Raw genomic sequence first — 25,999 nt, 5'->3', positions numbered from 1 at the left:
CCAGCCTATGAATTGCCACTACACTCCAGCCTGGGTGACAGTGCAAGATCCTGTCTCAAAAAAAAAAAAAGTCCAGTTACCCAGAAGTTGCCATGCTGGAGAGACCATGTGGGAACCACAAAGAGACAGAAAGAGAGGCCCAAGGAGCCCGGCTGTTCATATCTTCTCTGCCCAGGGCCAGCATGCTAGCAAGTCTTCAGAAGATTCAGCCCCACCCGACAGCCGCCCTACTTTGAAATAAGCTGTCCTGTCCCCAGACTGCAAAGATTCATAAGCAAAATGACTGCTGTCGTTGTTGACAGCCACTCAGTTCTGACAAAGTTTGTTGTGGAGTAGCAATAACCACAGCACATGCTTGCCCTGTCAGACTGACCCCTCACTGTTACCGGCCCCGGGACTCCACGCTGTTCTTCAGCGGTTCCTCTAAACCACGCTATATTGAACTAAATAACCCTATATTGAACTCTCCCCAGATAGCCTCTTTCATGCTTTCTGTTTCCTGCCAGGGCTGTCTGTAATGCATGCTTTATTTAAAAGAAAAAGTAAACATCAAGCATGCAGAAAAATACAGAGAATGACATAATGACAGAACTCATGTGTCCATCTTCCAGATTTAACAGATATTGTATCTGCTTTTTTGTTACATTTGCTTCAGATTTTTAAAAAATGAGATTTACTGCTACCCTGAAGTTGGTACATATCAGTCTCAGACATTTCTATATTTCTCTTATCTATACCTGTACCTATATACTACATATAGTGTTCTTTCAATTATTTTTAAATTTTCATAAATGATATATTACCCTTTTGAAACTTTTTTCTACTTCGATTATCTTTTTTGAGACTTATGACTTATGTACAGCAAATTGGTTTATTTTACTCACTAAATAGAATTCCAACATATGGCCAAACTACACTTTATTTATCATGTATTATAATTACAAGCATGACCAAAACAAACATCTTCGCCTGAGTCTCTTGGTGCAAAGCTGCAGCAGATGCTTCTTTACAAGAAACGATGGGTTGTAGCATATTCCCATCTTCCATGTTACTGCCCATTACTTTTCTTTTTTTGTTGTTTTTTGAGATGGAGTCTCACTCTGTCACCCAGGCTGGAGTGCAGTGGTGCGGTCTTGGCTCACTGCAACCTCTGCCTCCCGGGTTCAAGTGATTCTCCTGCCTCACCCTCCCGAGTAGCTGGGATTACAGGGGCACCACCACACTTGGGTAATTTTTATATTTTTAGTAGACATGGGATTTTGGCATGTTGGCCAGGCTGGTCTTGAACTCCTGACCTCAAGTGATCTGCCTGCTTTGGCCTCCCAAAGTGCTGGGATTACACGCGTGAGTCACCATGCCTGGCCACTGCCTACTACTTTTCAAAGTAGCTGCAGCAGTTTATGCTCCCACCACTGCTGATTCACTCCACTAGCAAGAAATGTTCTTCCATCCATCAAAAGACAGAACTATCTCTGACTGTGTTGATCAATAAGCAGCAGCACGCTCTCTAAAATCAGAGGATGCCTTTCCTGGAGGCAACATCCTAAATGATCATCATACTTCACTATAGCTAGGGGAGGGGGTGCTCAGACTGCACTGGATATCTCCTGCCTGCTGTATACTTGATCACATTCGTGGATTGTTGAGGTGCCAAGAGAAGCAAAGACAAGGTCCACGGAGCAGCTGTTGTGGGCTGGTGACACAAAGGCCACCTGAGGTCTTCCCCGCCAAAGGAAATACATGGCAATGGCTGGCAAGGAAAGTGTTGTCAGGCAAGTGCTCTAGAATCCCAAGTGGAGAAAGAAGATGGAGGAGGGGGTCAAATGCAGCCCAACTGCATGCCAAGTTCAAGGCAGTGTGGGGGAAGCACTTGGCCCCGTCAGTCTCTGATGCAGAAGCAGGTTCCTCAAGCTCCCGTGATGACCACATTACAAAGAAAGCTCAGCTGTCCACTCTCAGACCCAGGGGGATCCCCAAAGGTGGCTGGCTAACGGAAGAAGCTGGGAGCGAGGGACACCGGTCAAGCCAATGAAGAGAGGCCAATCAAATTTGGAAGGCAAAGAAATGTCTTTAAGGCTGGGCATGGTGGCTCATGCCTATAATCCCAGCACTCTGGGAGGCCAAAGTGGGCAGATCACTTGAGGGCAGGAGTTTGAGACCAGCCTGATCAACATGATGAAACCCCATCTCACATTTTTGTATTACTAAAAATGTATTGTATTTTTGGATTACCAAAAATACAAAAGTTAGCCGCACATGGTGGTGCACACCTGTAATCCCAGCTGCTCGGGAGGCTGGGGCGGGAGAATTGCTTGAACCCAGGAGGTGGGGTAGGCAGTGAGCTGAGATCACGCCACTGCACTCCAGCCTGGGCGACTGAGTGAGACGATGTCTAAAAAAAAAAAAAAGAAACAGAAATGTCTTTAAAATTAGCCTTCACTGTCTAGCCTTGTTTAATAAAAGGCCTGAGTCCCCAGATGGGCAAGAAGACAAGCCAAATAAGGCATGCTTGCATCAAAAGCAGGTCTCCAGGTGCTGCGAAGCAGAAAACACTATAAACACTACCCTATAAAAGTACCTAATGGGCAGTTTTCACAGCAAGAGATGATAAGATAAAGCTAGACACTGCCACCAGACGCCAGGCATACTGAAGTTCCCATTTTAGCCGTGCTACAGACTCATCACATACCCCCAGAGACCCTGTCACTCTCTTTCAATCCTTTCACTACACCCAGTGAGAATGTCCATCCCCAGGCCTCTTGGGAGGTGAGTGGCACCCTCGCTCTGCCTTACTTTCAGATGAGATCGGGCCTGTTCAGGGTGGTATGGCCATAGACTCTGCCTTACTTTCAAACAGTGGGTCTCAACAGAGGAATGCTGCCCTCCCTGGGAACACTGGACCAGGTCTGCGAAGATTTTTGGTTGTCACACTCTGTGGGGAGGGGTGCTACTGTCATCGAGTGGGTTGAGGCCAGGGATGATGCCTGACATCCTGCAATGCACAGTAGCTCCCACCACAAAAACTTATCCAATTCAACATGTCACAGTGCCAGAGCTGAGAAACCCTGCCTGAAAAGGCCACACACAGACAGGTGCTTTGTAATAGGAATAATTCCCAGCTGTAAATTGCACCAAGACCAATTGCTCAATTCCCCCTTGGAGCATCCTTGCTGTCATTTTTCAGCTCTCCCTGCCACCACATCTACCTGAAGTCCCCGTGCACCACTGTGGTCCTCTGCTGACGGGGAAGATGGAGGGGCAGCCATTCGATCAGCCTCTCCATGGCTGGGATGGTGCTAGTTTCGGAAGCTCGATACTGCTTAACCCAGGTTCGTACCTGGCGTGGAATATAGTCCCCTGCGGGAAACAGGATTAGAACTTGGTGTGCAATTTCAGCAACCTCTGAAAGTAGTGGAAAAAAAAACCAGTGCAGTGAAACCCTTTGTCATGCTCTGCACTGGGTGGTGCAGTGTCTTTGAACACGTTCCTATGACTGGAGAATTTCCCACATGATGCTCCTGCTGCCCCAAGGTGGAAGTCACCAGCTCTTTGGCTGGATTAGTGTGGTCTGGGTGCTGTTCCTAGCTGTATGGTCTCCAAGAATGATCTCTGGTCCTCTTAAAGACCTTGTGGCCGGGCATGGTGGCTCACACCTGTAATCCCAGCACTTTGGGAGGCCAACGCAGGCAGGAGGTCAGGAGTTCGAGACTGGCCTGTCCAACATGGCGAAAGCGCATCTCTACTGAAAAATACAAAAATTAGCCAGGTGTGGTGGTGGGTGCCTGTGATCCCAGCTACTTGAGAGGCTGAGGCAGGAAAATCGCTTGAACCTGGGAGGCGGAGGTTGAAGTGAGCCGAGATTGTGCCATTGCACTCCGGCCTGGGTGACAAGAGCAAAACTCCATCTCAAAAAAAAAGATCTTCTGTGTTTCCTAATAGCCTTTCATAAATCACTTTTTGGCTAAACAACAGTGGTTAGCTGAGCACATGAACCCTGGAGCCAGACTGCCAGGCTATGAAACCCAGCTCTGTTGTTCTCTAGCTCTGTGATCTCAGGCAGGTTACTTAACATCTCTATGCTTTAGTTTCCTCATCTTGAGATGGTCCTCATAGAGCTGTTGGAAGAATAAAATATGTAAAGCCCTTAGAACTATTCTTGGCATGTGGTAAGAACTACATGAGGGCTGGCTGCAGAGGCTCATGCCTGTAATCCCAACACTTTGGGAGGCCAAATCACTTGAGCGCAGGAGTTTGGGTAGAGCCTGGGCAACGTGGCAAAAACCTGTCTCTGCTAAAAATACAAAAATTAGCTGGGCATGGTGGTGCGTACCTGTAGTCCCAGCTACTCAAGAGGGAGAGGCGGGAGGATTGCTTGAGCCCAAGAGGTTGAGGCTGCAGTGAGCCGAGATCACACCACTACACTCCAGTGTGGGCGACAGAGAGAGACCCTGTCTCAAAAAACAAACAAACAAAAAAACTATCCCTGTTGAAACTGGACACGGTGGCACATGCCCAGAGTCCCAACTACTTGGGAGGCTGAGACAGGAGGATGGCTTGAGCCCAGAAGTTTGAGACCAGCCTGGGCAACACAGTGAGACCCCCATCTCAAAAAATACATATATTCCTGTTGAAAAGAATATTTAGGGGAAAGGGTAAAAAACGGAGAAAAATACATTTTAAATACCTATGGTCAGTATCAGAAAAAAAATTTAAATAGTCTAGTGAGATAAAAGTTGCAGGGAATTGGATAGCAGAATATTTAAGGGAAAAAAAGAAAAAATGAAAAAAAAAGTTGCAGGGAAGAAAGACTGTGTAGTTCATAAAGGGATTTATTGAAGGCCCAAATGCCTAAGTCAGCAACACCTCCATTAAAACTAAACTGGATTTCCAAGGAAGAAGCTAAGTCTGCCTTACGCTTGGTGTGCTAATACTCAAAACGACCCAAAACGATTCAGATCCTAAAAGCAGAAGCACTAGTGATGAAACAACCAGCATGGGAGACGTGGCCTCCTGCTCACCTTGCTTCCCATAGTCTTCAAGTCCCACAGCCTGCAGATCCACACTGTGAATTTTGCACAGGACTGTGTTCATGGCAGTGTATATGGCTCGCCTGTGGCTGGGCTCCAAGCCTGGCAGGGAAGGGTCTTTGTAGATGAGACCTGGGCAGTACTCCATCACATAGAAGGGGGTGCCAATGACACTGGGAGGAACACAGAAGGGGTTTCAGGGATCAGAGTCATAATGTGGCAGGCTGTTAGTCATGACCCTATTCTTTGTCACTTTCCCTGGGTATACAGGTTGAGAGCTGGTGAAGAGTTCAGACCCAGAGCACTGGATACTTCCTTTTTCCTTTCACATAAGCACAGTGCATTAGAAGTATCCTCTCTTGCAATGGATCGATCCACATACATGCACACACACATATACATACACACGTGCACACACATGCACACCCATCTATGCTTCTTGGACAGCATGCTTTTCTCTTCTCCCTGGTTCATTTGTGTAAGCCACAGGAATGGATTCAAAGTGTAATAATGTAGCAAGCAGCAAGGCTCAGAGAAGGACCTCTGGAGTCACACCGAACCAGGTTTTTATTTTTTATTTATTTATTTATTTATTTATTTATTTATTTTTTGAGACGGAGTCTCGCTCTGTCGCCCAGGCTGGAGTGCAGTGGCGCTATCTTGGCTCACTGCAAGCTCCGCCTCCCAGGTTCATACCATTCTCCTGCCTCAGCCTCCTGAGTAGCTGGGACTACAGGCACCCGCCACCACGCCCGGCTAATTTTTTGTATTTTTAGTAGAGACAGGATTTCACCGTGTTAGCCAGGATGGTCTTGATCTCCTGAACTCGTGATCCGCCCGCCTTGGCCTCCCAAAGTGGTGGGAGTATAGGCGTGAGCCACTGCTCCCGGCCTATTTATTTTTTTGAGATGGAGTCTTGCTCTGTCACCCAGGCTGGAGTGCAGTGGCGCGATCTTGGCTTACTGCAACCTCCTTCTCCTGGGTTCAAGCGATTATCCTGCCTCAGCCTCCCAAATAGTTGGGACTCCAGGTGCATGCCACCATGCCTGACTAATTTTTGTATTTTTAGTAGAGATGGGGTTTCACCATATTGGCCAGGCTGGTCTCAAACTCCTGACCTCAGGTAATCTGACTGCCTCAGCCTCCCAAAGTGTTGGGATTATGGGTGTGAGCCACTGCACCTGGTCGGAACCAGGTTTAAATCCCAACTCTGCCCTTACTTGAAGAGTGACCCTGAGAGACTTATTAAACCTTTCTGAGCTTTGTTGTTGAGATGGAGTCTCGCTCTGTCGCCTAAGCTGAAGTGCAGTGGCACGATCTTGGCTCCCTGCAACCTCTGCCTCCCGGGTTCAAGTGATTCTCCTGCCTCAGCATCCCGAATGGCTGGAACTACAGGTATGTGCCACCACAACCAGCTAATTTTTTGTATTTTTAGTACAGACGGTGTTTCACTCTGTTAGCCAGGATGGTCTCAATCTCCTGACCTCGTAATCCACCCGCCTCAGCCTCCTAAAGTGCTGGGATTACAGGCGTGAGCCACTGCACCCAGCCATGTTGTTGTTTTTTAATCTGTAAAACATACACACTTCAAAGGGTAATTGCAAGAATTAAGGGAGCTTCCAGGGTACTTGTTACTTAAAAAAAGAAATGAATTAGGGAACAAACATACAGAGTGCCTGGCATGGTCTCTGGTTCCAATAAGGGTTCAATAAGTATCCCTTCTTGTTATTGAGGTTATTTTTATCATTTTTTGCTGGTATGAGTGGTGTATATACCACCCAGCAGTACTAAGGTGACCCAATGACATGTCACTAATCCATCTTTTGGTCATTACTAGCAATCAGTTTACTACTCTATTTATTTATTTATTTATTTTTGAGATGGAGTCTCACTCTATCACCTAGGCTGGAGTGCAGTGGTGCGATCTCGGCCTACTGCAAACTCTACCTCTCGGGTTCAAACGATTCTCCTGCTTCAGCCTCCCAAGTAGCTGGGACTCCAGGTGCATGCCACCATGCCCAGCTAATTTTTGTATTTTCAGTAGAGACGGGGTTTCACCACGTTGGCCAGGCTGGTCTCAAACTCCTGGCTTCAAGTGATCCATCTGCCTCAGCCTCCAGTTTACTACTCTAAAAAATTGTTTTGAAAATCCTACCATTACAAATGTTTCAAGTTGAAAAACTATTACAAAAGATGTTTTGGATTGGGGAAATTTGAACATGGGTTAGATATTCAGTATTATTATTAAATAATTGTTAGTTAGGTATACTGGTGTTGTGGTTATGAAAGACAATGTCGGCCGGGTGCAGTGGCTCATACCTGTCTGTAATCCAGCACTTTGGGAGGCCGAGGCGGATGGATCACTTGAGGTCAAGAGTTTGAGACCAGCCTGGCCAACAAGGCGAAACCCCATCTCCATTAAAAATACAAAAATTAGCCGGGTGTGGTGGCACATGCCTATAATCCCAGCTACTTGGGAGGCTAAGGCAGGAGAACTGCTTGAATCCAGGAGGCAGAGGTTGCAGTGTGCCCAGACCGCGCCATTTCACTCCAGCCTGGGCAACAGAGTGAGACTCCATCTCAAAAAAAAAAAGAAGAAGAAGAAAAGAAAGGAAAAAAAAAAGAGACAGGGTCTCACTCTATCATCCAGCCTGGAGTGCAGTGATGTGATCACAGCTCACTGCAGCCTCCACCTCCCAGGCTCAGGTGATCCTCCCACCACAATCTTCCGGGTAAGTAGGTAGGACTACAGGTGTGCACCTCCATGCCTGGCTAATTTTTTGTTTGTTTTTGTAGAGATGGGGTTTTGCCATGTTGCCCTGGCTGGTCTCAAACTCCTGGGCTCAAGTGATCTACCTGCCTCAGCCTCCTTAAGTGCTGGGATTACAGGAGTGAGCCACTATGCCCAGTCAATGTCTTTATTCTTGAGAGATGCATGCTGTCTGAAACTTATTTCAAAAGGTTCAGCCAAAAAAAATCATTATCTACATGTTAAAAGTATACATGTATACACACACACATACAGAAAATAAATGTGGCAAAATGTTAACAATGTTTTAATTTTTGATCTAGATGAAGTGTAAACAGGTATTCATTGTATTAGTTTTTCTTCTTTCACCTTTTCTGAAGGTTTCAAATGTTACATAATTAAAACATTAGGAAAGAAGAGACACTCAAAAAGCATGTTACAAAGCTGTTTAAAATAGTTTAGGGCCGGGCACGGTGGCTTACACTTGTAATCCCAGCATCATGGGAGGCCAAAGTGGGTGGATCACCTGAGGTCAGGAGTTGGAGACCAGCATGGCCAACATGGCGAAACCCTGTCTCTACTCAAAAATTACAAAAACTAGCTGGGCATAGTAGGGGGCGCCTGTAATCCCAGCTACTCAGGAGACTGAGGCAGCAGAATCACTTGAACCCAGGAGGCAGAGGTTGCAGTGAACCGAGATTAGGCCACTGGACTCCAGTCTGGGTGACAGAATGAAACTCCAGTCTGGGTGACAGAATGAGACTCCGTCTCAAAAAAACAAAACAAAACAGTTTAGAAAGACTCTGATTAAAAAAATAAATAAATAAAGACAAGCAACATGAAACTAGATTAATATGTATTTTTTGAAAGTTAAAAAAGATGTTTTCTACCAATTATCCCTAAAGCAGGCATATACTTATCTTGCAGGATAACTTAAATATCTGAGAACTTCTGGGAGAGGTTGTGATAAAGTTTCTTTTCCCTCCTACCCAAATTTTATTTGTCTTTAACAAATTGGAATTTGTGTTAGCATATGGGCTTTTCTCTCCTGTAGCTTGAAAGTGCAATAGCAAAAACATCTGAACTTTACCTTGAATCTTCACAGAGATCAAGAACGTTAGGGACAAGTACTCCAGCATTTGCAAGGGCTTTCATAATCCTGCAAGGACAAATGAAAATAAACAAAATTGCTGGCTGAATTGATGAGATTTTCTTGAAGTTACTTTTCTTTGTTTTTTGTTTGTTTGTTTGTTTTGTTTTTTGAGACACAGTCTCGCTCTGTTACCCAGGCTGGAGTGCAGTGGCACGATCTTGGCTCACTGCAACCTCTACTTCCTAGGTTCAAGCCATTCTCAGGCCTCAGCCTCCTGAGTAGCTGGGATTACAGATGTGCACCACCACACCCAGCTAATTTTTATATTTGTAGTAGAGACACGGTTTCGCCATGTTGGCCAGGCTGTTCTCAAATTCCTGACCTCAGGTGATCCACCTGCCTCGGCCTCCCAAAGTCCTGGGATTACAGGCATAAGCCATTGCGCCTGGCCTGAAATTACTTTTCTGAATTAAAAATGGTACATAAATTAAAATGAAATTCTAAAAAATATTCAATTGACCCAAAAGTAGGTAAGAACAAAAAAATGATGGGACAAACAAAAAACCAATGGTGAAATTGTAGACCTAAATCAAACATATCAATAATTACATTAAACTCAAAAGATGAATAGATTCCAATTAAAAGACAGAAGTTAGCCATGCATGGTGGCTCCTGCCTGTAATCCCAGCACTTTGGGAGGCTGAGGGGGAGGACTGCTTGAGCCTAAGAGTTCAAGACCACCCTGGCCAACATGGTAAAACCCTGTCTCAACTAAAAATACAAAAATTAGCCAGGCATGGTGGCGCGTGCCTGTAATCCCAGCTACTTGGGTGGCTGAAGCATGAGAATCGCTTGAACCCAGGAGGCGGAGGTTGCAATGAGCCAAGATCGCTCCACTGTGCTCCGGCCTGGGTGACAGAGCGAGACTCCATCTCAAAAAAAAATAAAATAAAAAAATAAAAGAAATAAAATAAAAATAAAAGACAGATGTTTTCAGCCTGGACAGAAAAACATGACCTAATTATATGATGTCTACAAGAGATATGCGCTGAATATATAAACATAGATAGGCTGCAAAAACAAGGATGGAAATGGAAGCATTATGCAATCACTAAGCATAAGAAAGCTGGTGAGGCTACTTTAATATCAAATAAAGCAGCCTTTACGACAGTGTACCACCAGAGATAAAGAGGGACATTTGAAAATGATACAACTGCAAGTTCATCAGAAAGATATTACAATCATAAGTATGTATGTGCTAAACAACAGAGCTTCGAAATACATCAAGTAAAAATGATCAAAATTAAAGAGAAAAAAATGGAGAAATCCAAAAGTCTTAGTTGAGCTTTTAACACTCCTTTCTCAGTAATGATAGAATTAGACAAAAATAGATTTATCTAAAGACATATATCTGAACCCACTACCAACTTGATCTGATGGACATTTGTATACCACTCACTCAGATATTGCAAAATACACATTATTTCAAGTAAACACAATATGTTCGCCATGTGCTGGTCCATAAAATAAATCTCAAAAAATTTCAATAAAAATTAAAATCTAGCCCAGCACACTAGCTCATGCCTATAATCCCAGCACTTTGGGAGGCCAAGGCGGGCAGATCACCTGAGGTCAGGAGTTCAACACCAGCCTGGCCAATACGGCGAAACCCCATTTCTATTAAAAATACAAAAATTAGGGCCGGGCTTGGTGGCTCATGCCTGCAATCTCAGCACTTTGGGAGGCTGAGGCGGGTGGATCACGAGGTCAGGAGATCGAGACCATCCTAGCTAACATGGTGAAACTCCGTCTCTACTAAAAATACAAAAAATTAGCCAGGAGTGGTGGTGGGCACCTGTAGTCCCATCTACTCGGGAGGCTGAGGCAGGAGAATGGCGTGAACCTGGGAGGCGGAGCTTGCAGTGGGCCGAGATCGTGCCACTGCGCTCCAGCCTGGGCAACAGAGCGAGACTCTGTCTCAAAAAATAATAAAAATAATACAAAAATTAGCCGGGCATGGTGCCTCATGCCTGTAATTGTACCTACTTAGGAGGCTGAGGCAGGAGAATCACTTGAACCCAGGAGGCGGAGGTTGCAATGAACCAAGATCATGCCACTGCACTGCAGCCTGGGCGACAAGAGCAAAACTGCATCTCAAAAAATAACAAACAAAAGGCCGGGCGCAGTGACTCATGCCTGTAATCCCAGCACTTCGGGAGGCCGAGGCAGGTGGATCATGAGGTCAGGAGATTGAGACCATCCTGGCCAACGTGGTGAAACCCCATATCTACTAAAAATACAAAAATTAGCCAGGCATGGTGGTATGTGCCTGTAGTCCGAGCTACTGAGGAGGCTGAGGCAGGAGAATTGCTTGAACCCAGGAGGTGGAGATTTCAGTGAGCCAAGATCGCACCACTGCACTACGGCCTGGGTGACAGACCAAGACCCCATCTCAAAAAAAACCAAAAAATTGAAATCTTGCAGGGTATTTGTCAGACTTCAATGGAATTAAACTAGAATTCATTCACATATAATATCAAGAAAAAAACCCCCAAATATTTGAAAATTAAACAATGCACTTCTTTTTTTCTTTTCTTTTTTTTTTGAGACAGAGTCTCATTATGTTGCCCAGGCTGGAGTGCCATGGCACAAACTTGGCTCACTGCAATCTCCGCTCACTGCAATCTCTGCCTCCTGGGTTCAAGAGATTCTCCTGCCTCAGCCTCGAGATTGGCTGGGACTATAGGTGTGCACCACCACACTTGGCTTACTTTTGTATTTTTAGTAGAGACAGGGTTTCACCATGTTGGCAAGACTGGTCTTGAACTCCTGACCTCAGGTGATCCACCTGGCTCGGCCTCCCAAAGTGCTGGGATTACAAGCGGGAGCCACTGCACCCAGCCTTAAAAGTTATATATTTAAATGCTTGTATTAGAAAAGAAAAACAGGCCAGGCGCAGAGGCTCATACCTGTAGTCCCAGCACTTTGGGAAGCCAAGGCAGGCGGATCACCCGAGGTCAAGAGTTCGGACCAGCCTGACCAACATGGTGAAACCCTATCTCTACTAAAAATACAAAAATTATCTGGGTATGGTGGCGCATGCCTGTAATCCCAGCTACTCAGGAGGCTGAGACAGGAGAATCACTTGAACCTGGGAGGCAGAGGTTGCAGTGAGCCGAGATTGCGCCACTGCACTCCAGCCTGGGTGACAGAGCAAAAACTCCGCCTCAAAACAAAACAAACAATAGAAAAAAGTAACAAAACCAAACTGTGGTTCTCAGATCAATGTAATTGATAAATCCCTAGCTAGACTAACAAGAGAGAGAGAATACAAATTATCAATCAATACCAGCAGTGATAAAGAAAGGATATCACTAGGGTGGGCATAGTGGCTCACGCCTGTAATCCCAGCACTTTGGGAGGCCGAGGCAGGTGAATCACTTGAGATCAGGGGTTGTAGACCAGTCTGGTCAACATGGGGAAACCCCATCTCTACTAAAAATAGTAAATTAGCTGGACATGGTGGCGTGTGACTGTAATCCCTGTTACTTGGGAGGCTAAGGCAGGAGAATCACTTGGACCTGGGAGATGGAGGTGGCAGTGAGCCAAGATCATGCCACTGCACTCCAGCCTGGATGACAGAGCAAGACTCCATTTCAAAAAAAAAAAAAAAAAAGGATATCACTATAGATCCTACGTATATTAAAAGGATAGTAAGGGAATATTATAAATCATAAATTCCACAGCTTAGGTGATATGAACAGACTCCTTAGAAATTACAACTTACCAAATCTAAAACAAGATGAAATAAAATATCTGAGTAACAACATTTTTGTTAAATTGAATTAATAATCAAAAACCTTGGCCAGGCACGCTGGCTCATGCCTGTAATCCCCAATACTTTGGGAGGCCAAGGTGGGAGGATTGCTTGAGGCCAAGAGTTCAGGCAATATAGTGAGGCCCCATCTCCACAAAAAAATTTTTAAAACTAGCCAGGCATGATGGCATGTGCCTGTAGTATTTGGGAGGCTGAGGCGGAGAATCACTTGAGCCCAGGAGTTCGAGATTATAGTGAGGTATCATCACACCACTGTACTCCAGCCTGGGCAATAGTGACACTCTGCCTAAAAAAAAAAAAAAATCAGCGAATACTATATATGCAGTTTGTATCTGCCTTTACTATCTTAAAATTTTATCATACACATTTGTTATTATAGGCATACTTTTATTAGCTGCAATAACAGCATAATCATTAAAGGTGAGCTATGAAATCTCACAGACTGGCTATAAAGCCAGACTCTAGCACTTGCTTACTAGTTTTATGACCCTGGGTATGCTGGTTAATTTTTTTTTTTTTTTTTTTTTGAGACAGGGTCTCACTTTGTGAGTGCAGCGGTACGATCTCAGCTCACTACAACCTCTGCTTCCTGGGTTCAAGTGATTCTCCAGCCTCAGCCTCCCATGTAACTGGGACTACAGGTGCAAGTCACCAACACCCGGCTAATTTTTGTATTTTTTGTAGAGTCAGGGTTTCACCATGTTGCCCAGGCTGGGCTCGAACGCCTGAGCTCAAAGCAAATCTGCCTGCCTTGGTTTCTTTAAGGCTTACTTTTCCCAGTTGTAAATGAGGACTATAATTGTAACATATCATAGAGTTGTGAGGATGCTCTGCAGTAACAGACATTCGAAGCATTTATTTTAGTGCCTGGCACATATTAACCATTTGATAAATGTTAGCTATTACTATTACTGTCATTGCGACAAGTATATATACCAAGGTTTACTTAATTATTTCCTGATTATGGTACAGATTATAGTATATTTAAGTAGTTTCCAAACTCTTTTGTTTGTTTCTTGAGACACAGTCTCGCTCTGTCACCCAGGCTGGAGTGCAGCGGTGCCCACCTCGGCTCAGTGCAGCCTCCACCTCCCAGGTTCAAGAGATCCTCCCACCTCAGCCTCCTGAGTAGATGGAACTACAGGTATGTGCCACCACACCCACCTAATTTTTCGTATTTTTGGTAGAGACAGGTTTTCACTATGTTGTCCAGGCTGGTCTTGAATTCCTGAGTTCAAGTGATCCACCTGCCTCAGCCTCCCAAAGTGCTGGGACTATGTTAGCTACTGCTCTTGGCCTTCCAAATTCTTATTATTAAACAACTTTATGGTGAGCATATTAATACATACAGCTGTTTCCCCCTACTTAGAATTATTTCTTTAAGACAGAGCCCCAGAATTGGAATTATTAGGTCTGAAAGTATGAAAACGCTGAGGCTTTTAATAAATTGTATCATATTGTTTTCCAGAATAGTTCTAATTTACATTTGGCTTTTTGGGGGATTGGAGCAGGGTTTCACAATGTCTCCCAGGTGGGAGTGCAATGATGCCACAGTAACTCACTGTAGCCTTAACCTCCCAGCTCAAGCAATCCTCCCACCTCAGCCTCCTGAGTAGGTGTGACTACAGGTTCATGCCAGCACATCCAGGCTTTTTTCTGGGGGGGATGGGGGGTAGAAACAGGGTCTTGCTGCATTGCCTAGGCTGGTCTTGACCTCTTGGGCTCAATGATCCTCTTGCCTCGGTCTCCCAAGGCACTGGGATTATAGGTGTGACCCACCAAGCCTGGCCCATAATTGTAGTTTTAAATGTCTTGGGGTGTTTTTATGGAGTGCTGACTTTTCAGTTTAGGGCTGAGCTTGTGCACAGTGGAGGCTAGTGGGCAAGTGCTCCCCTGGCCCTGAAAACTTACCTGAACTCCCTCTCTATGGCATGGGCAGATGGAAGGAGTGTCCCTGGGGGCTTCTTCCTCAGAACTAGATCACGATTAGCCAGCCTGATGTAGTAAGTTGGATTTGACTGCCCGTGATCAAACTGAAGTAGTTCCAATGGGCCTGCAAGTTTGAAAACAAAGAAAACTCAAACCAGCCCTGGAGGACAGATCTGAGCAGACATTCTTTCTTTCTAATGAGTTCTGCATTTGGGCTTCAAAATATCCTCATCTGCCATGCAGTGCAAGAAAAGCACCTCTTCTCTGCCTACTAGGAGTGACTGAGTCCCAGGTCTACACTCCGCCAACTCATCAGGTCCAGGATCACATGCCACTACAGTTTGTCAAAGGCCATTCATTTTATACCACAGTAATTTTCTCAGTTTGTGCAGGTGTCCAATTTTGTCCTTCCTGCCAGCTCCTGCTCCATGAATAAAAACATGTTCATTCTGTTTATCAAGCACAAACGCAGCCATGGCAACCCATCTTGCCAAATGGAATGCTTTAAGCCTGAGGATGAAAGGTGCCCTTGCACGTCCCGCTGCCTGACACTGCCGGGACAGCTGAAAGGAGGGACACAGAGGCCTTCGGCCTGACCCAAAGCTGCTTTCATGAGATGCAATTTCCCACTGCACTAGGCTGAATTCTGTGGCTCCCTTGCAGGATCCTGGCTGAGGTGAAACTAATTCATTCTCAGCTCCATAAGAAGACTGAATCCTGGGTATAGACTGATTTCACTTGGTTAGAAGAGTAGGCAAGCAACAGAACTCGGCCTGAGTTCTTCTGGCTGGCCAGAGTGGGCGCCTCAGCTGTGCAGAGGCCACTACCAATAATCCAATTGCTGGAAAACATCCTAACATGAAACTCCATCAATAAAAGCCTTTTTCACGGAGCAAGTGGGTGAAGCCTTTATTACCTGGGAAAAATGTCTTCTTTGGCCAGGTGCGGAGGCTCATGTAATCCCAGCACTTTGGGAGGCCAAGGCGGGTAGATCACCTGAGATTAGGAGTTTGAGACCAGCCTGACCAACGTGGTGAAACCCCGTCTCTACTACTAAAAATACAAAAATTAGCCAGGCATGGTAGTGGGTGCCTGTAATCCCAGCTACTCGGGAGGCTGAGGCAGGAGAATCACTAGAACCCAAGAGGCGGAGGTTGCAGTGAGCTGAGATCATGCCATTGCACTCCAGCCTGGGCAACAAGGGCAAAACTCCATCTCAAAAAAAATTTAATTTAATTTAATTAAAAAAAAATTTTAAGTCTTTTTTGTTTTCTTTTGTTTTTGAGATGGACTCTCCCTCTGTCGTCCAGGCTGGAGTGCAGTGGCGTGATCTCAGCTCACTGCAACCTCTGCTTCCTGGGATCAAGCGATTCTGCCTTAGCCTCCCCAGTAGCTGGGACTACAGGCATGCGCCACCACACTCGGCTAATTTTTGTATTTTTAGTAGAGATGGAGTTTCGCCATGTTGACCAGGCTGGTCTCAAACTCCTGGCCTCAAGTGATCTGCCCACCTCAGCCTCCCAAAGTGGTAGGATTACAGGCATGAGCCACCACCCCTGGCCCAAAAGTGTCCTCTAAAGCACACAAGGCACCTGGTTTTCTGAGGGGGGAATGTGAAGGAGGAAAGAGAAAAACTTGTCTCCAAGAAATGGAGACAATTTGTTGCGTTTTAAAGTCATGCAACTTTTTTTTTTTTTTCCTTTGGAGACAGAGCCTTGCTCTGCTGCCCAGGCTGCAGTGCAGTGGCATGATCTCAGCTCACTGCAACCTCCACCTCCCAGGTTCAAGTGATTCTCCTGTCTTAGCCTCCCAAGTAGCTGGGGCTACAGGCATGTGCCACCATGCCCGGCTAATTTTTGTATTTTTAGTAGAGATGGGGTTTCGCCATATTGGCCAGGCTGCTCTCAAACTCCTGACCTCAGATGATCCGCCCATCTCGGCCTCCCAAAGTACTGGGATTACAGGGGTGAGCTACCACACCCAGCAACATTATTTTTCCTTTTTTGGGGTGGGGGGGGACGGAGTCTTGCTCTGTCGCCCAGGCCTGCAGTGGCACTATCTCAGCTCACCGTAACCTCAGTCTCCCAGGTTCAAGCGATTCTCCTGCTTCAGCCTCCCAAGTAGCTGGGATTACAGGCGCCCGCCAAAACACCTAGCTAATTTTTATATTTTTAGTAGAGATGGGGTTTTGCCATGTTGGCCAGGCTGAACTCGAACTCCTGACTTCAGGTGATCCGCTTGCCTCAGCCTCCCAAAGTGCTGGGATTACAGGCATGAGCCACTGCGCCCAGCCCTTTTTTTTTTTCTTTTCCTTTTTTTTTTTGAGATGGAGTCTCACTCTGTTACCCAGGCTGGAGTGCAGTGGCACAATCTTGGCTCACTGCAACTTCTGCCTCCCAGGTTCAAGCAATTGTTGTGCCTCAGTCTCCAGAGCAGCTGGGACTATAGTTGTGCACCACCACACCCAGCTAATTTTTGTATTTTTAATAGAGTCAAGGTTTCACCATGTTGGTCAGCCTGGTCTCGAACTCCTGGCCTCAAGTGATCCACCTGCCTTGGCCTCCCAAAATGCTGGAATTACAGAAGTGAGCCACTACGCCCCGGTCAGCAATGCAAATTCTTTTTTTTTTCCCCCCCGAGATGGAGTCTTACTCTGTCACCCAGGCTGGAGTGCAGTAGCACGATCTCGGCTGACTGCAACCTCCATCTCCCGGGTTCAAGCAATTCTCCTGCCTCAGCCTCCTGAGTATCTGGGATTACAGGCACCCACCACCACACCCAGCTAATTTTTGTATTTTTAGTAGAGACAGGGTTTCACCAAGTTAGCCAGGCTGGTCTCGAACTCCTGACCTCGCGATCCACCTGTCTTGGCCTCCTAAAGTGCTGGGATTACAAGCGTGAGCCACCGCACCCGCCTGCCGATGTAACTTCTAAGTCGTCTTCACAAAATGGGCTGTCGTCTCAAAGCATTAGAAACTGTAAAATCCTCTGAGCACATACTGCAGTCCCCAAGTTCCTCTCCCTGTTGAAAGCAGGCAACCACTGCCATACCACACTCTCAGGTGTAAGAGTGGGATAGGTACACTTTTGGAGATGCATAAATAGGGAAGTTAATGCTTTTTCCCAAGCAAAACTGAAAGCAGTGCTCCGATGCACCAGGCCCAATGGCTATTTTCCTCACTGTAAAGCTTCTTTGTCTCCAGCCCATTCCATTAGGGTTGAAAAGTGAGAAACAGACCAAAACCTTCGCCTTGGAGAGAGCTACCAAAACATGAAAGAAGCCCACATACCTGTGGTCTGGATACCCAGTAAGTCTTTGAGGTACTTCTGCAAGGAATCTTTCGGAATTTCCATCGTCTTTTTCACAGGTCGAGTGTTTGGAACACCTACTCTCAATGTAAAACCCAAGAGAGCTTCTAATTCCTTTACTGCAGTCTCTGGGTCATTAACCTGGTTTCAGAGAGAATATGTAGATGTATATTTTTTGTTGTTGTTATTTTTCCCTTCCTTTCACAGAATGTTGAGAATATATACACGTATATATTTTTAATTTTACAATTCATGGTAGTACAGGTGCAGAGAATATATATTGAACAGGTGCCAGCAGTCAGTCCTGGCCTCAGGGGCTCCTATCTGTTTCCTAGGAGGTGTCTGAAATGTTTGTTCCCTGGTGCCACAAAGACATAGCACTTGAACATAAATTTAATTTACTCAGCAAGACCATTTTTACTTCCTGCAGAAAGGGTACACTCACCAGCAGTTTTGCCACAACAGTACACCAAACAAAGGAGACAGGGTCATTTATAAGCTGACGCATCCACCCTACTGCTGTGTCCAGTTTCCATTGGCTGGAACAAGACTTTACATTCTGTATTTGTCCTAATTGGCTAGCAACTTAAAACTTTTTAAAAGAGGCAAAGGTAGAGGAAAACAAAGGAAGAAGGAAGTAACTTGTAAAATGCTGAGAAAAATAAAAACACCTTCAAATAAAGAAGAGGAACAAGCTATGACCCAATACTTGCTTGGACCAGTATTAGCAGGCCAAGGCAAATATTTAGACTAAATTGCAGGAACTAAAAACATAAAATACATTAATTTCTTTATCGCAGCTAGCAAATATTTAAAAATGTTAGCATAGCTGGGCGCGGTGGCTCACGCCTGTAATCCCAGCACTTTGGGAGGCCAAGGCGGGTGGATCACAGGGCCAGGAGATCGAGATCATCCTGGCTAACACAGTGAAACCCCGTCTCTACTAAAAATACAAAAAATTAGCCAGGCGCCTGTAGTCCCAGCTACTTGGGAGGCTGAGGCAGGAGAATGGTGTGAACCCAGGAGATGGAGCTTGCAGTGAGCCGAGATAGCACCACTGCAGTCTGGACTGGACGAAAGAGCAAGACTCCATCTCAAAAAAAAAAAAAAATTTTAGCACAGGTCAGCTGGGTGTGGTGGCTCACGCCTGTAATCCCAGTACTTTGGGAGGCCGAGGCAGGCGTATCACGAGGTCAGGAGATCGAGAGATCGAGACCATCCTAGCTAACACAGTGAAACCCTGTCTCTACTAAAAATACAAAAAAATTAGCTGGGCGTGGTAGTGGGTGCCTGTAGTCCCAGCTACTTGGGAGGCTGAGGCAGGAGAATGGCGTGAACCCAGGAGGTGGAGCTTGCAGTGAGCCAAGACTGCACCACTGCACTCCAGCCTGGGCGACAGAATGAGACTCCGTCTCAACAACAACAACAACAACAAAATTTAGCACAGGTCTTTAAATAAATTTTGCTTCTAAAAGAAGTTACTATTTATTCCTAATTAAATAATAAGGAAAGTCTTTAAAGAAGAACCTCTACTTTACTTTTTACAAAGGGTAGTCCTTTAGAGGGAAATTATCAAAGAAGTCAGTACTCTGAGGAAGGCCTTCAAACCCAGGATATTTAGCTAATGAGGGAGCAGTAGAATGCGTTTCCTCTTCCCATTTAACTCCTAACCACACTGAACTTTCTATCCTGCAGAGAGAAGCACTGGTCAACGGTTCACAAAACAGCTAGGCATGATGGTGTGTACCCACAGTTCCAGCCACTTGGGAAGCTTGAGGTGGGAGGACTGCTGGAGTCCAGGAGTTCAAAGCCCTCGGCAACCTAGCAAGACCTCATCTCAAAAAAGATTCACGGCCGGGCGTGGTGAGGCCGTGAATCTTTGGGAGGCGAGGCGGGCAGATTTCCTGAGCTTAGGAGTTTGAGACCAGCTTGGGCAACATGGTGAAACCCTGTCTTTACTAAAATACAAAAAATTAACCAGGCATGGTGGCGTGCGCCTATAGTCCCAGCTACTCAGGGGGCTGACACACGAGAATTGCTTGAACCAGGGAGGCAGAGGTTACAGTGAGCCAAGATCATGCCACTGTATTCCAGCCTGGGTGACAAAGTGAAACTCTGTTTCAAAAAAAAAAAAAAAAAAAATTCACAATACCCTCTTGTGCCAAGAAGAAAGAAGATTATGTTACAATGTTTGCTCTTACCCTACAGGCCCATCAGCTCGATGATGAAAACCCAAACATAGAAGAATAGAAGCCAGGCATGGTGGCTCACACCTGTAATCTCACCACTTTGGGAGGGGAAGGTGGGTAGTTCGCTTGAGCCCAGGAGTTCGAGACCAGCTTGGGCAACACGGCAAAACCCTGTCTCTACAAAAAATAGTGTATGACTCTGGTCAGCTACTCAGGAGACTGAGGTAGGAGGATCACTTAAGCCCAGGAGGTTGAGGCTACAGTGAGCTATGATTGCACCACTGCACTCCAGCCTGGGTGACATAACAAGACCCTGTATGAGAAAAAAAAAAAAAAAAAGAATAGAAAAAAGTTGGCATGAGACCCCCTCACATGGCTTCTCGTGCTTTACAGCAGTGAGCTGCATGGCCTGCATGGCTGGTGGCCGCTGGCTCCCCACTTAAGGCAGCATCACTGGATCATGAGGACAGTGTGAACACCCCCACAAAGGTCTTAAGCCTGCCATTCACCTCCTTTCCCATCTCTTTTCTCAACCTGCCTTCGCACTACCTGTTTGTCTTGCTTCCCATTGAAAATACAAGCAGCTAGTCACATAGATTTCATAATTAACACAAAATAAGATGACTATGGAAACATAGGGGGAAACCCTAAGGAAAGCTAGAGCTACAAATGTAAAAAGATTACAGAGAAACATTGCATTAGTGGCTGGTGCATGGGAGGGAGTTCAAAAATTAGTGACTATTACCTTAATGGTGTGAATACCAAGTCTGGCAGCTTCTTTTAGATTTGGTCCAAGGTCATCAAGAAAGATGGACTCAGAGGGCTGCAGGCCGAGCCGCTCCAAGCACAGCTTGTAGATCCTAGGGTCTGGCTTACAGATCCCTTCCATGCAGGACTCCACGATCTGATGGAGGGACAGGAATGAGAGATGAATGTCCCGAAAGGTGGAGCTCCCACATGCATGCTGGTAAACTTTTTGAGAGGAAAAGCATAAGAAGGACAGTTGAGATTTATTATAACAAGTAATTTAAGAGTGTTATGATATAAAATGATGTTGCCTTCTTACATTGAGTAATTTGACAATACTGGGTTACAACGTGGGGGCAAACTCGAGAAACCAAAGTGTCTGTTTCAGACACTGTGACCCTGTGCAAACGAGCAAAGCCATAATGGGCCTCAGTGCCATCATCAATAAAATGGGAATAATATTAATAGTCATCTTACGTATCTTAGCTCAGTAAGTTGTGAAACTTAAATGAAACTTAAGTGAGTTCCAAAATGACAAAGCATTTGGCTAATGTCACATCTTGGGGCTAAACAGGCAGAAGAAAAGCTGTACATGTCAGTTTGACGGAAAGTATTTCACCATTTTTTTTTTTTTTGGCAGAAAGAAGACACTATTACAGGTATAAAATAAATACGAACTTAGTGTTTATTTCAGAGGTTAAAAACCCATCCATACTCCATTTAGACAGAAATTTCATGGGAGGGCTGACACTGTTCCTGACATGCTAAGAGGCTCCTGTACTCTGACGACCTTGCTTCAGCCACATATCTGATCCGTAATGGGTGGAGGGTGCTGGTGAGAGTTCAGGAGAACACGGGAAAGCCTTCTCAGTGTCAGGCTGTCTCTGATCCACTGATTCCCCGAAAGTCCTTTTACAGTGTCCCCAGGGCTTAATCTCCTATAGAGTGGGCCCAATCTCCTATAGCCACATAGCCTATAACCAATACCCTCTGATCTGCCCTAAGAACAGAACTAAATCTCTGACTTGCCACTTGGAATGACCCAAGCTCTCCAAGGCCAAGGACAAACCCAGTGGCCCCTCTCTCTACCCTACACTTGCATTCTGGGTTGGGTGAGAACTGCCCTTTCAGGTAAATAAATGTCTGGAATAAACTGGACCTTTCTACTTTCTCTTGTCTCCTAAGGACCTGAATGAGCTAAAAAAAAAAAAAAAAAGTCTAAGAAGCTACCCTAAAGAAAACGTCAATAGTGAGAAGTACAGAAGCAGGGTGTTTCAGACACCAGTCGATGTAACGTACCAGATGGAAGTGGCAGAGCTGTACTGGCTGAGACAAGAGCTAGGAGAGTGGAGGGAATTGGGGGGGATGGGGCAAAGTTCCAGGAAGCATTTGGCTCCTCTCACTAGGTGAATTACATCTGGGGGAAGTAAAATAAATTCTTAAGATTTATTTGATAAGATCTCTAGCCTTCTCTTTCTTATTTTGCACATGATGGCATGAACTTATTCAGGGCTTCTATTACTTTCTTGGCAAAGCAGGAACTGTGGGAACAAGGTCAGTGTTTTTCCAAATGTAGATCAGATAAAAATGATTTTATTTATCAAGGCTCTATCCCAGGAAGATGGAGGGGAAGCCTCCTTCTCAAGGTAAGCATGACAGAGGCTGTGTGATAAGAGAAAAGCATGGACAGAATCTGAAGTCCCTCACTGCATCTTGGGGTATCTCACCCCAGCTGCAAGGCAGAATCACCTGTGGAGCTTTTTCGAAATACACATGCCTGGATCCCAACTAGACATACTCAATGAAAGCCTCCAGGGAAACAGACCCAGCATCTTTACAAACTCCCAGGTCATGTGATGTGTAGGCAGAGTTGAAAATCTTTAATCTCACTGGCCCAACGAAGGGTACAAATACACCCAGGCATAGGCAGATGTAGGGCTAAGGTAATATGCCACTTCCTGGAGTCCAGCAAAAGTAGCTCTTCCAAAGATGGAAAGAATCAGAAAGGGGCTCTGGTAGCAAAATGTCCAATACTTGAGTTATCAGAGAAATTTAATCCGATGTGTTCTAGAGGCTACCATGACTCTCACTATATTTCATGAGCTGTTCCCTTTTGCACTGACTCAGAATATCCTTGGAGGAATGGGCCAGGGGAAGCGTCCTTCTGATCCATCACAACTCTAAAAGGTGCTGGAAGATCAACTGCCAATCTGGTTTGGAGTTTCTAAAGGGAATTATCACTGCTGTTGGTTATAAGACAAAAACAAACATTTTTAAAGTATCCAAATAGGGCCAGGCATAGTGGCTCATGCCTGTAATCTCAGCACTTTGGGAGGCTGAGGTGGGTTGGTCACTTGAGGTCTGAAGTTTGAGACCACCCTGGCCAACATGGTGAAACCCAGTCTCTAATATTCATAAAAAACACAAAAACTAGCCAGGCGTGGTGGCATGCACCTGTAGTCTCAGCTACTAGGAGGCTGAGGCACGAGAATTGCTTGAGCCCAGGAGGTGGAGGATGCAATGAGCTGAGATTGCGCCACTGAACTCCAACCTGGGCGACAGACAGAGACCTTCTCTCAAGGAAAAAAAAGAGAGTACCCAAATAGGGGCCAGGCACGATGGTTCATGCCTGTAATCCCAGCACTTTGGGAGGCTGAGGTGGGCAGATCACTTGAGGTCAGGAGTTCGAGACTAGCCTGGCCAACATGGTGAAACCCTGTCTCTACTAAAAATTCAGGGGTGGTGGTGCCAGGGGTGGTGGTGCATGCCTGTAATCACAGCTACTCAGGAGGCTGAGGCAGGAGAACTGCTTGAGCCTGGAAGGTGGAGGCTGCAGTGAGCCGAGATGGTGCCACTGTACTTTAGCCTGGGCAACAGAGCGAGATGGTCTCAAAAAAAAAAAAAAAAAAAAAAAAAAATATATATATATATGTATATATATATATATATATATATATATATATATATATATAAATAAATAGGCCAGGCACGGTGGCTCATACTTGTAATCCCAGCACTTTGAGAGGCTGAGGTGGGTGGATCACTTGAGGTTGGGAGTTCGAGACCAGCCTGGCCAACATGGTGAATCCCCCGTCTCTACTAAAAATATAAAAATTAGCCAGGCATGGTGGCACACATCTGTAATTCCAGCTACTCAGGAGGCTGAGGCATGAGAATCACTTGAACCTGGGAAGCAGAGGTTGCAGTGAGCTGAGATTGTGCCACTGCACTCCAGCCTGGGTTACAGAGCGAGACTCCATCTCAAAATAAAAAAATAAAAATAAATAAATAGGTAAAGTACCCAAATATAGCCAAGCATGTCAAAACGATAGGTTTATCACATGACAGGTTGGGATACACACATGGAGCAGATGGATTTAGTATGGAAGTAAATCAGGCCGAGGAAGGCAGTAAAGTTTTATTGGACAGCGCTGGTCTAGGAACTAACGTCACAGAAATAGAAGGCAACATAGTTGGTCTTAGAAAAGGCCAAAGGATCCATTACGACATGAGGGCTGATAGAGATGCTTGTGTTATATGAAGACTAAGGTTCGAATTTAGAATGTAAAGCTGAAGTGTCAACCAGTAATCAAATGCCATAAATGTCTGACCTTGCTAAGAACACAGTGATATCTTAAAGGGTCTGTTTTCAACATATTGCATTTAAACCTAACTTAGTCAAGTGTCTGAAGGAAAAACTCCCTCACTCAAGACCTGCTGGAAGACAGCATTTAACATTGCACCCTGAAGCGAGGGCACACATTCTGTTCCAATGGTTTTCAATTAGCTCAAGCTTACCACATCAAACTGTTTCCGGTCCAGGGGCAAAAAGCTTTTCTGGTTGGGAAGATAAAAATTATTGCTCAAGACTGCAGTCTGAAGACCTTTCGCCCGAATTTGAGTTATGGCCTCAGTCATCACTGGGAACTGCTTTGCCACTCGCTCACTGGTCAGCAGAGAGAAAAATGAGTCCACAGGCACGGAGGTCTTTAACTAAGAACAGGAGAGGGCACAGGAGAACAGCAATCATTAAGAGTGACAAACACTCATGGCCAACAGAAAAAAAAAAATGCTTATTCCTGGCGTCCTTCTGCTCTCTGCTACAAGAGCCGAGGCTCATAGCTTGCTGCCTGCAGGAACTGTGTTCCTCAGCCCCTGTGCTGAACTCTCATATAAGGTTTTTAAAAGTTATCCAGGACTAGAGTTACAGGCTGGGCACAGTGGCTCACACCTGTAATCCCAGCACTTTGGGAGGCTGAGGTGGGAAGACTGCTTGAGCTCAGGATTTTGACACCAGCCTGGGCAACAAAGTGAGATCTAAAAAAAAATTTTTTTAACTTAGCTAGGCTTAGTGGCACATACCTGTGGTCCCAGCTACTCAGGAGGCTGAGGTGGGAGGATGGCTTGAGCCTGGGAGATTGGAGGTGCAGTGAGCTATGATCAAGCCATTGTACTCTAGCCTGAGCAACACAGTAGGGAATGGAGCTATTTATATCAATATTACAATTAAATGAGTTCTTTATTCTGCTCACGGATTGCTAGTTGAAAAAAAAACAGCATATCGTAAGAGGATACAGTGAAATCTAAAAGTATATGAAGTATATGTAATTTAATTTTTAATGATTGAGAAGTCATTTAATGCTTTTTGTATTGCCTCAGTATCACCATTATGAACTTTAGTTTCTGATCAATTTTTTTCTTGTTTTTAAATTCAATCTGTGTGGGTTTTGAAAACTCTTATAAGGCCGGGCGCAGTGGCTCACACCTGTAATCCCAGCACTTTGGGAGGCTGAGGCAGGCGGATCACGAGGTCAGGAGATCGAGACCATCCTGGCTAACATGGTGAAACCCCATATCTACTAAAAATGCAAAAAATTAGCCAGGTGTGGTGGCACGCACCTGTAGTCCCAGCTACTGGGGAGGCTGAGGCAGGAGAATTGCTTGAACCCAGGAGACGGAGGTTGCAGTGAGCCGAGATCATGCCACTGCACTCCAGCCTGGGCAACAGAGCAAGACTCCGTCTCAAAAAAAAAAAAAAAGAAAGAAAGAAAGAAAGAAAGAAAGAAAACTCTTATATTATCACATTTCAAAATCTGCAAAGGCAAGTCTGCTATTTTA

The 25,999-nt window shown here is 45.3% G+C and overlaps 1 protein-coding gene across 8 annotated transcripts in view; it reads right to left on the bottom strand.

The window, feature by feature from the left end:
* Window positions 1-25,999, bottom strand: part of ACAD10 (acyl-CoA dehydrogenase family member 10) — a 70,335-nt gene that overhangs the window by 23,927 nt on the left and 20,409 nt on the right. For all 8 annotated transcript variants that reach the window (XM_034934517.3, XM_034934519.3, XM_034934518.3 and 5 more), the window contains 7 exons: window positions 24,680-24,874; window positions 20,880-21,038; window positions 17,927-18,086; window positions 14,619-14,760; window positions 8,867-8,935; window positions 5,019-5,200; window positions 3,207-3,357 (listed from right to left, as the gene is read on the bottom strand). In XM_034934517.3, coding sequence (XP_034790408.1) covers window positions 3,207-3,357; window positions 5,019-5,200; window positions 8,867-8,935; window positions 14,619-14,760; window positions 17,927-18,086; window positions 20,880-21,038; window positions 24,680-24,874 — 1,058 coding nt within the window. The remainder of the gene's footprint in view (window positions 1-3,206; window positions 3,358-5,018; window positions 5,201-8,866; window positions 8,936-14,618; window positions 14,761-17,926; window positions 18,087-20,879; window positions 21,039-24,679; window positions 24,875-25,999) is intronic.

This window comes from Pan paniscus, chromosome 10 (genome assembly GCF_029289425.2).
Source record: "Pan paniscus chromosome 10, NHGRI_mPanPan1-v2.0_pri, whole genome shotgun sequence".
Taxonomy (NCBI): Eukaryota; Metazoa; Chordata; class Mammalia; order Primates; family Hominidae; genus Pan; species Pan paniscus.
This window is presented reverse-complemented; position numbering and strand designations above follow the sequence as displayed.